The 15723-nt window shown below is 31.0% G+C and overlaps 1 protein-coding gene across 1 annotated transcript in view; it reads left to right on the top strand.

The window, feature by feature from the left end:
* MAN2A1 (mannosidase alpha class 2A member 1) overlaps positions 1 to 15723 on the top strand; it is a 180702-nt gene that overhangs the window by 47829 nt on the left and 117150 nt on the right. Inside the window, exon 5 of the mRNA XM_051994766.1 lies at positions 13691 to 13818. Coding sequence (XP_051850726.1) covers positions 13691 to 13818 — 128 coding nt within the window. The remainder of the gene's footprint in view (positions 1 to 13690; positions 13819 to 15723) is intronic.

The following is a 15723-nucleotide window of genomic DNA, read 5'->3' as shown; positions in this document are numbered from 1 at the left end:
AAAAACTACCTAGTTTAATCTTCTTACTTTACATAAAATCTAGGGATATTTAATGACTTTCTCAAGGTCACAAAGCTTGTAAGCATAAGGAATAGATTTGGAAACCAGCTCCTAAACCATTATTATATTCAGAAGCAGAGGACCAAATGTGCGAGCCACTCGAAGCCACAATTCTCTTAATGGCAGTTCTTTAGTTCCAGATTCTAAATTCATCTTAACTATCCCATTATTTAGCTTATATCTCTCCATCTTTTCCCTGCAAATAGTATGAGAGGAGTTAAAAAGTACTTTGCTAAATTCTTGGTAAACTTAATGTGACAATTTATAAAACCCATCCAGAAATAAAAAAGTTAGATTAACATGACCTGTTTTCGGTATTCACTAATATTTTCTAGAAATCTGTCAGTAATTAAAGTTAATGATAAGCTGGCTTATCATTTCCATTTTCTTTCCTTTTTGAAAATCAAGACAGAATTTACCCTTTCCTAGCACTGTTACCTTTCTTTCTCTGTTTTTCACTGATTACTGATAATGACTCAGCAATCATAACTGCCTCTTCACTACTTTAAAATGTAGTTTGTTTGAACTAGGTAACTTGAACTATTCAATGTTCATTTACCTTCTTTTTAAGTGTAGGCATCAATCCTCATTAACTGTTCTTTTATTTTTAGTTTTTTCTCTTCTATTGAGAAACCAATTTTCTTGGGCAAAAAATTCAGAAGAATGAATTGAGCTGCCTTTTCTCCCTGATCAGTTATCATTCCAACTGTCAATCATATTAGGTCATCTTCTTTCTTTTGATAGATCCTTAAAAGTTCCTTTGTTATCCTCTGCTTTCAAGTTAACTACTGCTCATTATGAAATTTAGTGCTACTGATATATAAGATTGTGATTTCATTTTTTAATGTAATGATTTGCTTTAAAATTTGTTTTTATTGTGAACTTGACAAATATCCACGAAAATAATTTCCATATATAAAGATAAGAAAAAATATTTTAAAATTAATCCCTTACTCTCTATGATGGGTCACCTTTTTGTTACCCTTATAGTACATTTAGTGAGGTAGTTCCAAAACTGATACTTACCCATATTGCTTACTTTGTTCTCTTCTTTATGTTTTTTCCCTAAGTTTATTTTTACTTCAAAGGACAAAATAAGCATTTCCATAACACTGACATTTATTCATAACTCTTCTAAAAGTCCCTCTCCTACCTTCTCTATTTTCTCATCTCTATATGTTCAGAAAACTTCTTCACCCTTCCAGATTAACAAGTTTTTTGTTTTTTTCAACCCAGATGAGAGCAAGGTTCTAACATTACCAGCTCTTTACCTCTACTTGCTTCCTCTGTATTCTTCTTTTCATGTCTCATTTTTATAATGTAATTACTCCCTTTTAACTTTTCCTGCCCAATTTTATTTTTTAGAATCACTCCATCATATACAACTCAGCCCCAACCTTTCTTTGAAACTACCTTATTAATGATGCTAGTTTTAAGAATACTTTTTTTTTTTTTTAGATTTATTATATTGAATTCTTCATTGAGTTTTGACCTTTGTGTTTCAAATAATTGAAAGGCTTTCAGTTTGTTAAATATCCATTCTCTCTCTGTCCTCCTCCCCCCCCACTTCAAATGGGATTATACCTAATTTTGCAAGGTAAGTTATTCTTAAATTCGACCCTAGATCTTTTGTTCTTTGAAATACATAATGTTCCAAGATTAATAGTCCATTATCCTTTAGTGTAGAAACCTCTAGGTCTTATGGAATCCTGACTGTATTTCCTCAATACTTAGTTTTTTTCTTGTTTGTTGGCAACATTTTTCTTTTCCTGTAGCACTGAGAGTTTTGGAATTTAGCTATGACATTCCTTAAATTTTCTTCATGGGATCTCTTTCTGGTGGTGAACATTAGTTTTTTTCCTAACCATTTTCCCCTCCTGTTCTAGAATTTAAAGGTAGTTTTCCATAATTTCTTTTATTATATTCAGGTTTTTTTAAAACCACAACTTTCAGGTAGTCTGATAATTATTATGTTGTGTTTCCTTGATCTGTTTTCCAGATCAATTTAAAATGGGATTTTCTTTTCACATTCTTTTTTATATTTTTCTAGTCAGGATTTCACAAGACCTAGCAGTTTCTACACTAAAAGATAACTGACTATTGATCTTGGAAAGTTATATAGTTCAAAGAACAAAATAGCTGGGGTTGAGTTTAAGAATAATTTATCCTGTAAAATTAGGTATAATCCCATTTGCCATTGGATATGCATATCTGTTGTTCCAATCCTTTGATACAACAGAAAGTGCTTCTATATATACACAGTTGTCATTTCCATTTTTCTTTGATTTCTTTTGTGATATTTGCCTCTGAATAGATCAAATGGCACAATATGGATCAGAAAATCTGACTTGAGCAAACTGACTTTTTCCCATATCGTTTTAAGGTACTTTACAGAATGGCTAGATCTGTTCATAGCTACATCAGTAATGCATTCAAGTGCCTGGTCTTCTATAGTCCTTCTGCCAGTAATGCATTCAAGTGCCTGGTCTTCTATAGTCCTTCTGCCATTCTTCATTTTCCTTTTTAAACATCTTTGGCAATCTGATAGGTATTGGGTAGTAAGTCAGAATTGTTTTAATTTGAATTGCTCTTATATTAATTTGAAGCCTTTTTTCCGCATATGTATAGATAGTTTGCCTTTGTTTTTAGAACTGTCTGTTCATATCTTATGACCATTTGTCTACCAGGAATGGCTCTTATTTTTTTATTGGAATTACTTCCTTATATATCAAGGACATCAGTTTCAACTTTTATAACTGTCTTTTAATTTTAATTTTAATTTAATTTAATTTAATTTTAACTGCATTGATTTATAACTTTTAATTTTAACTGAATTGATTTAGTTTGTGAAAAGTCTTTTCAGTTTTATGTAATCAAATTGTTCATTATATATATATTTTTTTGCTCTTCTACATAATTTGTTCAAGAACAAATTTGCCAGCCATAAATAGGGACTCATTCATAAGTCTCCCTGCTCCTTTAATTTATATGTGAGATGACCTGTTATATTTAGATCCTCTATCTATTTGGAACATATGTAGTAATAAATACTTGTTTACTTATTGTGGTTTAAGATATTTTGTCGCATCTATTTTCTGGCAAGACAGCTAGGTAGTAAAGTGGATAGAGTATTGTGTGTAGAATCAGAAAGATCAGCATTTAGATGTGACCATAGGCACTTATCTCTGTGACTCTGAACAAATTACTTGATCCCTGTGTGCATAAAATAGAGAAGGAAATGGCAAACATTTCCAGTACCTTTGCCAAAAAAACCTTATGAACCTAAAATGTCAAACAAAACTGGAAAAACAAATTGCTGATAGCCTATTTTCAATTTTTTCCTATGGTTCTTGTTGAATAAGTGAGTCCTTCCTATATTTGGGGTCCTTTGTTTTATTAAACATTTATTCTACTATGTTTATTGCTTCTGGATCTTGTGTACCTAACCTACTGTTTGACACATATTTTTAACTAGTATCACATAACTTTGATGATTATTGTTTTGAGATCTACTGATGACTTCTAGTATCCTTTCCTTTTTAGTTTTCATGATTTACTTTGAAATTGTGAACCTTTTGAACTGCCAGAGGAAATATGTTATTTTTTTGTCCAGTACTATAAAGTTATCCTTTGTTAGTTTCATGGCATTGACTATATAAATTAATTTAGGTAGTGGTGTCATTTTCATTATATATTGGTCTAGACTGAATAATTATTAACTGTCTAATTATTTCAATATGTATTTCTCTAAAGAATATTTCATTGTAATAGTCATTTAATTCCTGTATGTGTCCTGGTTGCTGGATCTGCAGATGCTTTATATATAATTACATAGTTATTTTGAATTGATTTTTCTTTTCTTTCTGCTGGGTGTTGTTAGTTATATACTGAAAGACCAATTTAGGAGGGTTTATTTTATATTAGGCTATTTTTCCTGAGGTTACTAATTGATTCAATTGATTTTTATTTTATTTAAATAACTAGATTTTCTATGTAAAACATTATATCTACAGAAATATAATTTTGCTTTCTCCTATGATTATTAAATCAATTTCTTTTTCTTATTTTATAGATAAAATGTTTAGGACTATATTAAATAATGATAATGATATAAATTGTTGTTTTTATCTTATTAGATCTTACTAGAAAAATCTCTAGGCTTATTCTTTACACATATTATGTGTTTTTGTTCCAGATATATATTATTTACCATCCTTAAAGAAAGGTACATTTTTTCCCATGATTTTTCTTGCTATCAGTAGAACTAGGTGCTGTAGTTTGCAAACCCCCAAAAACAAAATAAAAAGAAACCAAAGAAAATCCTTGCTTCTATTGACAATTATGTGATTTCCTATTTCTTTGCATTATCTATGTGGTCAAAGATTTTTCTCATAATTGGATCAACTATGCATATCAATGTCTGTTTTTTTTCTGCAATGTCTGTTTTTTTTTCTGCTTGTTATCCCATTATTTTTTTTTTTCAGTATTTTTGCTTTGATATTTAGTATAAATGGTAGTAGTTTTCTTACCTTGTTTTTTTCTGATAAAGGTGGTTACCAAGACCCATTTTTATCTGAGGGGAAATGTTATAGTATCTTCATTCTCCACTTTTGTAAATCGGTTATGCAATTTTTGAATTAATTGTTCTTTCAGTCTTTGATAGAATAAGATTAACTTCTTATTCCATGAATTCCTTTTTTATATATAACCTTTGGGAATTCTTTGATGCATCATTCTGATTTCTTTGGTAATGGTCTATTTATTTGGTAATGGTAAATGGTCTGTTTTATTTTTTATTTTGTTAATCTGGGTTTTTTAGGTTTTTGAAGATTAATTTCATTTAAAACATTCACTGTAATGTAATATAATTGAGCTAAAATAGCTTTCTATACATATATATGTATATATATGTATATTTTCCCCTTGTTCATATTTGACATTGGTAATTTGTTTTTCCTCTTGTTTTTCTTCTGAAGTGCCAACAGTTTTTTAAAACAAATTTCTTAAAAAATTCTTGTTTTTGTTTTTATACTTTAACATATTTAATATGTATTGGTCTACCTGCCATGGGGGGGGGGGGAGAGGGGAAGGTGGGAAAAAGTTGGAACAGAAGGTTTTGCAAGGGTCAATGCTGAAAAATTACTCATGCATATGTATTGTAAATAAAAAGCTAAAATAAAAAAAATGTTTTGTTCTGAACTTAGGAAATAAAAAAAGCATTTCCATAACAAAGTAGAATAGAAAAACAGAAAATTGTAGATCTTTTATGTACAACTTGCTGTTCTTTTCAAATATACCACAAAGTTATCATGTAACTTTCTTCCCTCCCTCTCCAAACTTTGGGATGATTACCATTAGACACAGATAACTTTGTGTGTGGATATATACTCATTTATTGCGCAGTCTCAGTTCTTTTTCTGGATGAAAACATCTTCCTTCATTGAATTTTTGTGGTTAATTTGGGTATTTTAAGTCAGAATGACTTGATTGCTTAAGGTTTTTAAAGCAATAGTTGCTGTTATTATAAACATGTTTTCTTGGTTCTATTAATTTCTTTTTTTTTTAATTATAGATTTTTGTTTACAAGACATGTGCATGGGTAATTTTTCAGCATTGACCCTTGCAAAACCTTCTGTTCCAACTTTTCCCCTCCTTTACCCTCTCCCCTTGATGGTAGATAGATCAATACATGTTAAATATGTTAAAGTATATATTAAATGCAATATATATATATATATTATATATATATATATATATAATATATATATATATATATATATATATATATATATATATATATATATATATATATATATATACAGTTATCTTGCTGCACAAGAAAAATTGGATTTAAAAATAAGGTAAAAATAACCTAAGAAAAACAAAAATGCAAGCAAACCATGACAGAAAGATAAGAAATGCTATGTTGTGTTCCATACTCATTTCCCAGTGTTCTTTCTCTGGGTGTAGCTGGTTCTCTTCATTACTGAACAATTGTAACTGATTTGGTTCATCTTATTGTTGAAGAGAGCCACATTTATCAGAATTGATCATATAGTATTGTTGTTGAAGTATATAATGATCTCCTGGTTCTGCTCATTTCACTTAGCATCAGTTCACGTAAGTCTTTCCAGGCCTTTCTGAAATCATCCTTCTGGTCATTTCTTACAGAACAATAATAATCCATAACATTCATATACCACAATTTATTCAGCCATTCTCCACCTAATGGGTACCCATTCAATTTCTAGTTTCTTGCCACTACAAAAAGGGCTGCCACAAACATTTTTGCATATACGGGTCCCTTTCCCTTCTTTAAGATCTCTTTGGGATATAAGCCCAGTAGTAAGTTCTGTTAATTTCTTCGCTTTTTCATCTGGTCTCCCTATGCATTCCAAAATCAGTGAGCTTATCAATTTTAGAGTAGGATAATATTCCATTATGAGCATATACCATATTTTGTTAAACCATCTCCCAATCAAAACATATCCCACAATTTCTAATTCTTTGCCACCACAAAGAGAACTGCTATAAATATTTTAGGACATATAAATTCTTTACCTTTTTCCATAAGCATATTTGAAAACATAGTGACCAGTGGTATTACTTGGTCAAAGGATATAGATATTGTATAAGAATCTTAAATTGTCTCTCCTGGTTCTATTTTCTAAGTTGTTTTTCCAGTGAAATATTGTATATTTTCTTCTATTTTTTTCATTCTTTTAATTTTTTAAAAAAATTGATTGTATATGTCTCATGGAGTCACTAGCTTCCACTTGTTCATTTCTAATTTTTAAAGTTATTTTCTATAATTGACTTTGTTACTTCCTTTTCCTGGCCAAATCTACTTTTTAAGAAAGCCTTCCTTCCAAGTTATCTTGGGCTAGAAAATTTTTTCTCCCCATTCTTTCCAGAATTTGTTTTGAGATGCTATTTTATGGTTATTATAGGTGAATGAAAGAGTTGAGGAATTTCTTGCTTACTCCCTCATTTTAGCTCTCAGAATTAATTACATTTAAAGAAAAATTATATTAAAAAAATCTTTTGATAACTATGATTCAATATAGTTTGTTTTCTTTGTAATTCTGTTCATATTATGCCTTTAAAATATTATTCTGATCAGGCCCCCCATCTTTATCAACTGCCAAAGGTGTCTTATTTATTTTGTGGTTTGATTTATCTAGTTTCTGAGAGAGCAAAGTTAAGATCACTCCCTTGTAGAGTTTTCCTGTCTTAATTCTTCTTTTAGCTCTCTTAATTTCTCCTCTAGGAATTTGGATGCTATACCAGTTGGTGAATATGTTTAGTATTGATATTACTTCATTATTTTTGTTACCCGTTAGCAAAATGTGGTTTCCTTCTTTATCTCTTTTAATTAGATCTATTTTTGCTTTTGCTTTATCTGAAATTAGGATTGCTACTTTTGCTTTTTTTTTAACTTCAGCTGAAGCATAATAGATTCTGTTCCAGTCTTTTACCTTTACTCTGTATGTATCATTGTTTTAAATGTGTTTCTTGTAAACATGTTGTCAGATGCTGGCTTTTAATCCAATCTGTCTGCTTCCATTTTAAGGGAGAGTTCATTCTCATTCACATTCACAGTTAAAATTACTAAGTGTCTATTTCCCACCGCCTTATTTTCCCTAAGTTATAATTTTCTCTTTCCTTTTCCCTTTCTTTCCTCCTCAGTATTTTGCTTCTGACAACTACCTATCTATCTCAATCTGTTCTCCTCCCCTTTTACAGCTCCTTTCCCCATTTTTTAATTCCTTTCCTCTTCTACTTCTGTTCTCCCTTCTATTAACCTTCCCCTTTCCTTTCCTTTTTCTTCTATCAAATTAAATATGTCTGATATTCTCTTTGAGTCCATTCTGTGATGAGATTAAGGTTCACACAATGGTCACTCCTCTTCCTTCTTTCCCTCAACTGTAATAGGTCTTTTTTGCCCTTCATGTGATACAATTTATATCCCCTTTCCTCTTCCAGTGTAATCCTTTTTCTTACCCAGTTTCTTTTTTAAATCATCACAATAAAATCAAATTACACCTAAACCCTTTAAGTATACCTCTGTCAAAGATATAGTTCTCAAGTTAAATAATATATCATTTCATCATATATGGATGTAAACATTTTAGTCTTTGAAAAACATTCCTTTTTCTTTTCTTTTTATCTTTTTGTGCTTCTCTTGTGTTTTGTATTTGAAGATCATATTTTCTGTTCAGCTCTGGGTTTTTCATTAAAAATAATTGAAAATCTACCATTTCATTGAATGTCTATCTTTTCCTCTGAAAGATAATGCTTAGTTTTGCTGAGTGGTTGATTGTTGGCTCTAGTCTAAGCTCCTTTACCTTCCGAAATATTGTATTCCAGGAATACATCCTTTCATCCTGGATGATCCTGAGTATGGCTCCTTGATATTTGAATTGTTTCTTTCTGACTGTTTATACTATTTTCTCCTTGATCTGATAATTCTGAAATTTAGCTACAATATTCCTTGGAGTTTAATTTTGGGTTCTTTTTCAGGAGGTGACTGGTGAATTTTTTTCAGTGACTATTTCACTCTCTGATTTTAGGACATTAGGGCAGTCTTCCTTGATGATTTCTTGAAAGATGCTGTCTAGGCTCTTTTCCATTATGGTTTTCAGGTAGTCCAATAATGTTTAAAGATTGTCTCTCCTGGATCTATTTTCCAGGTCAGTTCTTTTTCCAGTGAAATATTTTACATTTTCTTCTGTTTGTTTTTTTCATTTTGGGGCGTTTTCTGATTCTTGATGTCTCATTGAGTCATTCACTTCCCTTTCTTCAATTGTAATTTTTGGCGAATTAATTTTCTTCAGTTAGCTTTTTTTACCTCCTTTTGCATTTGGCCAATTAAATTTTTAAATGAGTTGTTTTGTTCATTTGAATTTTTTCTCATTTCACCCATTCTATTTTTTCTATTTCACCAATGCTATGTTCAGTGAGTTGTCTTCCCCACCCCCCACCCCCATTTCATTATATTTGTTTTTTAAGGAGTTTTTTCTTCAGATAATTTCATTTTCCAAACTCTCCTGCCATAGGTCTTATATCCTTTTCCCATTTTTCTTCTAACTTTCTTTTAAGATCCTTTTTGAATTCTTCTAAAAGAGACTTGAGAGTTTGAGATCCGTTCATATTTCCCATTGAGACTTCCAGCTGGAGGTATTTTGCCTTTATTGTTTTCAGGATTTGAAGTCTCTTCTTTCTTGTCTCCATAATAACTATCTATGGTCACAGCCTTTTTTGATTTATTTATTTTATTTTATTTTTGCTCATTTTTACGGTTGAGGTCTGCTCTTAGGGCAAAAGGGAGACTGTCCCCAGCTTCCTCTATAGGTGGCAAAGATTTTATACTGTCGTGGGGCCTATGTTGCAAGCTTCCTTCCAAGTTCTACTTGTTATGCTGGGTTTGGGAGCTCACTATTCCCTTCTATAGTTGTGTTGGAGTCTCACAATCTGCTGATCCACTGGCTTCTGAACCAAGACAGAATAGCCATTATTGCTGTATTTTGGCTAAGAGCCTCCTACTAGGTTACTCTGGCACACGAGCGATCTCTGCCCTGTTCCTTCCTGAGCTGTTCTTGTGCTGGGCCCTTTCTCCCCCCTTCCGGTTTGAAACACACCTTTCTTGGAGTGTTCCAAAATCTTCTGCTGGAAATTTGTTACATTCCAAGTATTTGTGGGTTCTGTCAGTCCAAAATCCATTCAGAGGCTTGATCTGGTATTGATCTGAGGGAAGCTAGGAAGAGCTCAGATAAAGACCTGTCTACTCTGCCATCTTCGCCCTCTGAAATACATTTTAAAAACAAAAACAAATGACAAATAAAACAGAAGAGATAGAAAAGTTTTTTTTTAAATACTATGCATCAAGTGAATCCAAAAAGAGCCATAATTATCAAATAAAACAAACATTAACAAAATAAAAAGGGATAAATAAGGAAATTATATTATACTGACTGATTCATAGACAACAAATGAATATCAGTAATAAACTTAGGAGTTCCTGATACTTTAGAATCCATATTCATAAAGGAAATATTAATAGGACTTTAAGAAACTGTAGTGTCTTAACTCAATATGGACAGGGAACTTCAGTGTCCCTCTGTTAAGTTGTGGGTAAGTTTATGAGAAAGATAAAAGGGGAAATATGGAACTGAACTAATTTCCAATGAAATCAGAAATAAAATACATTTGGAGTCTTTTAAAGAAAGAGCAAAATTTATTTCTCTACTACAGAGATTGTACAGAAATTGTAAAGGGGCCCAGTTACAAGGGACAAAAATAACTTTATAAACCATAATGTAATGAAAATAGAAATTGGTTCAGGGACTAAAAGAAAAAAAAAAATCTATAGACTCAAATGACCTACTCTCATTCATTCTAAAAGCTTGTTATGGCCTAGGCATGTAGCAGCTTTTGATTTCATTTTACCAATATGGGATGCCTCAGCCCAGGTGTTAATATTTGTGCTTTGCACAGTGATCAGAATGTCATAAAGGGTAAACTGTAATTTGTGAGTCTTGGCCATGCTATTTAAAACAGACACTTCATGGATGGAAGTATTTTATGAAAATTAATGTGTTTTGAATGGTTTTTACCTCTTCTGAAATATGCTTTGCAAAAAATTTTAAACTGCTAAAACAAAATCTTGTTTGTTAGAGAACTTATGTTCCTTATAGCTGTTTACTATATCTTGATGGTTTTGGTGGAAAGTCCTATTTGATTATGATTTTGTCCTTAAATCCATTTCTTCCTTTTGACTTACTCAATTCTGTTAATGGTGTATCCTTTCAATCCATAATTCAGGTGGGAAACTTAAGCTTTTGTGATTTCTTCTTTGCCCTTTATCCCACATCCAATCTTCTGGGTTTTTCATTGGAAATGACTCTCATCTTTTGCTGCTTCTAAATTTCTTTTAAATTTCTGCTGTTGATACTAGAGTTGATAACCTAATGTTTTCTAAGCTTAAATTATATCCAACACTCCCTATTTTCTTTTACCTCTTATTTTTATTGGCCACTTTGGGCAGGTAAAATCCTTCGAAGAAATCTCCTATGGTCTTATTCTCATGGGCACCTTCATTGCTAAGAAATGAATAAAATTTAAACTCTAAATTGTCATACAAGGCCAATGTTCTCATTTTTTATATTTAAAGAATATATTTTTAACATTTATTTTTGAAATTTTGATTTCCAAATTCTTCTTCCCCCTAGCCTTTGTCCAACCATTGAAAAGGAAAGTAATATGTCAGTTATAAATGTTGAAGTCATGCAGAATGTTTCCATGTTCGTTGTGTTGTTTTAAAAAACATGAAAAATTATACTTTAGTCTGTAGAACTCATCAGTTCTCTCTGAAAGTGGATATTATTTTTCATCATAGGTTCTTTGTAATTGTCTAGGATAGTTGTATTGATCAGAGCAGCTAAATTTTTCTCAGTTGATCACCATTACAATATTGCTGTTACTAAGCATCGTGATCTCTTGGTTTTGCTTATTTCATTTTTTATTTTGAAACTATCCTCATCATTTTTATAGCAAAATAGTGTTCCATCTCACTGATACAGCATAACTTCTTCAACCATTCTCCAGTTGATTGGCTTCCCTTCAAGTTCCAAGTATTTGTCCTCATAAAAAGAGCTGCTACAAATAGTTTTGTACACATAGGTTCTTTTCCTTTTTCTTTGGCATGCAAAATTTGTGATACTACTAGATCAAAGAATATGAACGTTTTAGTGCCCTTTGGATATAGTTTCAAATTGCTCTCTAAAATGATGAGATTATTTCACAATTCCTCTAACAACACATTAGTGTCCTTATTTTTCTATATTTTCTCCAGCATTTTTTCTTTTACTTATTTTCACATTAGCCAATTTGATAGGTTTTAGTTAGTATCTCAAAGTGATTTTGGTTTTCATTTCTCTAATCAGCAGTGGTTTTGATCATTTCTTTTATTTGCCTATTTATGGCTTTGTTTTCTTCTGAAAACTGTCTGATCATATTCCTTGATCAATTGGGGAATGGCTGTTATTTTTTTTAAAATTTGATTCATTTCCCTTTGTATTTGAGAAATTAAGACTTTTATTAGAGATATTTGAGGTAAATTTCCCCCCCACTTTCCTGTTTTCCTTTTAATTTTGACTGCATTGTTTTTGTTTTGCAAAATTTTAAAATTTTATATCAAAATTATTTATTTTACTTCCCATGGTCTTCTTTATGTATTATTTGATCATAAACTCTTTATCCATAGATCTGATAGGTAAATTTCTATATGTGACATTAATTTATTGATGATGATATCCTTTATGTCTAAATCATATACCTATTTTGAAAGTATCTTGATATATAGTGTGAGATACTGCTCTATGCATAATTTCTTCCAAATTATTTCCAGTTTTCTTAGCCTTTTTTGTGAATAGTGAGTTCTTGCCCCCAAACCTTGGATTTTTGCATTTATTAAATACTAGATTACTTGGTCATTTACTTTTGTTCATTGTGTGCCTAGTCTTTTTCACTGATCTACCTGTTTCTTAGCTGGTACCAATTTATTTGTGGATTACTACTTTTGCAATATAGTGTGAATTGTAGTGCTATTATAGTATCTTCTTTCATGTCCCCCTCTGCTCCTCCTTCCCCCCCCCCCATTGATTCCTTTGATGTTCTTGGCTTTTTGTTTTTCTAGATGTTGTCATTTTTTTCTGTCTCTATAAACAATTATTTGGTAGTTTGATTGGTATAGTACTGAGTAAGTAAGTTAATTTAGGTGGAATTATCAATTTTATCAAATTAATGTGTTCCCATAAGCAATGAATAATTTTTAATTGTTTAGATCTGTGTTTATTTGATATTTTGTTTATATAATTCCTGAGTTTCTTCTTCTCAGTCTTCTGTACCCAATGTCTCCCTTTTATCTGTCTCATCCTCCACTTCAGAGTAATCCCACAACTTATCCGGGAAGCCCAGGAGAAATAAAACCCATCCCCAAATCTAAGAAAGTTTTCTTTCCTTATCTTTCTCATCACCTCATGGTCTGTCCCTGAACCTATCTAGGAGTGCTGAACTGAACTACTACCTGGTAACCTTACTTCTTTGTGTTCCTTCTTCAATTTTTTCCCCGGAAATGCTTCTCAGAACCCATCTGGATTGCTTTACTTCTTACAAGCCTTGATGAGGTGGATTAAGTAATGGTTCCATCCACAGAGATGGAATTTTCTACCTACGTAACCTTTTCATCAGCCATGTCATTTTCTCTGACAGTTTTCCAGTACTTAATATTAGCCTTGTCTGTAAAGATTTCTAGGCATCATTCTGCTTCTGTACTCTTGGCATTGTCATCCATCTGCTGAATAGCTTAAGGATTTCTGGGTTTTCCACTTGCTCTATGGCTACACTGATATGTATTGTTTCTCCCAATTAATTGTATTGGTCTGTGAGCAAGGATTTTTTTCTTTTTTATATCTTATTTTCCTAGTGCTTGTTACATTGAAAATCCTTAATAAATGCTTTTTTCATTATTTCAATTGAAAAGGAAACTGTACAAACAAGATATCATCAGAAATACTGAATTCTGAATTTTTTAATGCAAACTTTGTTGTTCTCTCTTTTCCTCCCCCAGTTTAATAGCAAATGGACAGCTTGAAATTGTGACAGGTGGATGGGTTATGGCTGATGAAGCATCTGCACATTATTTTGGATTAATTGATCAACTTATTGAAGGACATCAATGGCTGGAAAGAAACGTGGGTATGTACATGATTTTTTTCCACCATGTAATTTTTTGGTATTGTTTTATGGACAGGTATAAATTTCTGAAAGCATTAGAAGAATATTTTAGTTGTGTAGAAAGAAGCAGTTGAAATAGCACTGAATATTCTCCAAACATAAGACATGATAAAGCTTGCTTTGTTTAATTAAGAAACACCTTACAATCTAAGTAATTTTAAAAACTAAAATTAAAAAAAACAACCTCTCCCCTTTAAGATTTTAAGATGTAAAGAAATCTAAAGATATAATTAAAAAAAAAAAAACAACCTTTTAATTTTTGTTCATTTCCAAACTTTTTACTCATTTATGTAATTCACATTCAATTTTTGCTTCTTTTGTGTTTTTTAAAATAACTTATATTAAAAATGAGAAATGGAGGAAAAAACTTTTCTCCTAGCTATAAATTTTGATGTAGAAGTTTATGAATATAAATGTTATAGGGAGATTTATCCAGCAAATTCTTGTTCTATTTATCAAAGGAAGAGAAGATGATCAAGAGCAACATGGATTTACAATTTTTTGTAAGATCTTATTAGAGATGGGTGATATAAGATTATAAACAATGTTGCCCTATATATTGAGAAGAGAAAGGGAAAAATAATTTAGAGAAAATTTGGTGAGAAATTCAAGTAAGCACATTCATCTTGAGAACATTTAAGGATAAAATGTGAAAAAGGAGAGCCAGATTTTTTAAAAATGGAAAAGATCTTGCAAGATTTTGTGAGAAACTTTTTAGTATTAAAGGGAACTAGAAATATTAGACATTTAATGTAGGATATTGATATCTTGAACAAGTAGGTGACACAGTGAATAGAGCTTCAGGCCTGGAGTCAGGAAAGTTCATTTTCTTGAGTTCAAATCTGTGACAACAGAAACTTACTAGCTATGTGACCCTGGGCAAGTCACTTAACCCAGTTTGTCACTTTCTTCCTCTGTAAGATGAGCTGGAGAAAGAAATGGTAAACCACATCAGTTTCTTTACCAAGAAAACCCCACTGAAGTCAGAAAGAGTCAGACAAGTCTGAAAATAACAACACAACAACGAAATTACCATTCTGATTATTTCTGGAATGGTGATTCTGAAACTCTGTCTCAGATTGCTGATACGCTTTTAAGCTTTTATTTTTATGGGTTATAGCTATTGATAATAATTAGAATGAAAGTTAAAACAGATGTATAAATATAAATTCATTTAAAATGACAATAACAAACTTCATATTATTACAAATTAAAATAATATCTATGATTTTCAAAATAAAAATTAGTGGACAGAGTGGTATTATTTTACATCTTTTTGTAAATTCCTTTAATATCTGGCTTAATGAATATAGCTGTATTTTCCTATCTGATTGTACACAGATATGTATTTGGGAAAGGAAATAGTAATATTTTATTTTTATAAAAATAATTTTTAACCATGGACCTCTTGAAAGGTTATTTTATACTCCATAGTATAATAATTTCCACTGGAAATTATTACTTTTTAAGATTAAGTAGAAATACCACTAAAAAAAATAAAGATAAGAGAAGCTCTTGGATTAGGCCAAGTTTAGGACAGAGTGGTATTATTTTACATCTTTTTGTAAATTCCTTTAATATCTGGCTTAATGAATATAGCTGTATTTTCCTATCTGGTTGTACACAGATATGTATTTGGGAAAGGAAATAGTAATATTTTATTTTTATAAAAATAATTTTTAACCATGGATCTCTTGAAAGGTTATTTTATACTCCATAGTATAATAATTTCCACTGGAAATTATTACTTTTTATGATTAAGTAGAAATACCACTAAAAAAAATAAAGATAAGAGAAGCTCTTGGATTAGGCCAAGTTTAGCCAGAGGTAGTTTTTGCTTTAAGTAACAGTTTTAAATCAAAGTAT

This window comes from Antechinus flavipes, chromosome 1, assembly GCF_016432865.1.
Source record: "Antechinus flavipes isolate AdamAnt ecotype Samford, QLD, Australia chromosome 1, AdamAnt_v2, whole genome shotgun sequence".
Lineage (NCBI taxonomy): Eukaryota > Metazoa > Chordata > Mammalia > Dasyuromorphia > Dasyuridae > Antechinus > Antechinus flavipes.
Note: the sequence above shows the minus strand (reverse complement) of the source record. Positions and strands in the feature narration are given on the sequence as shown.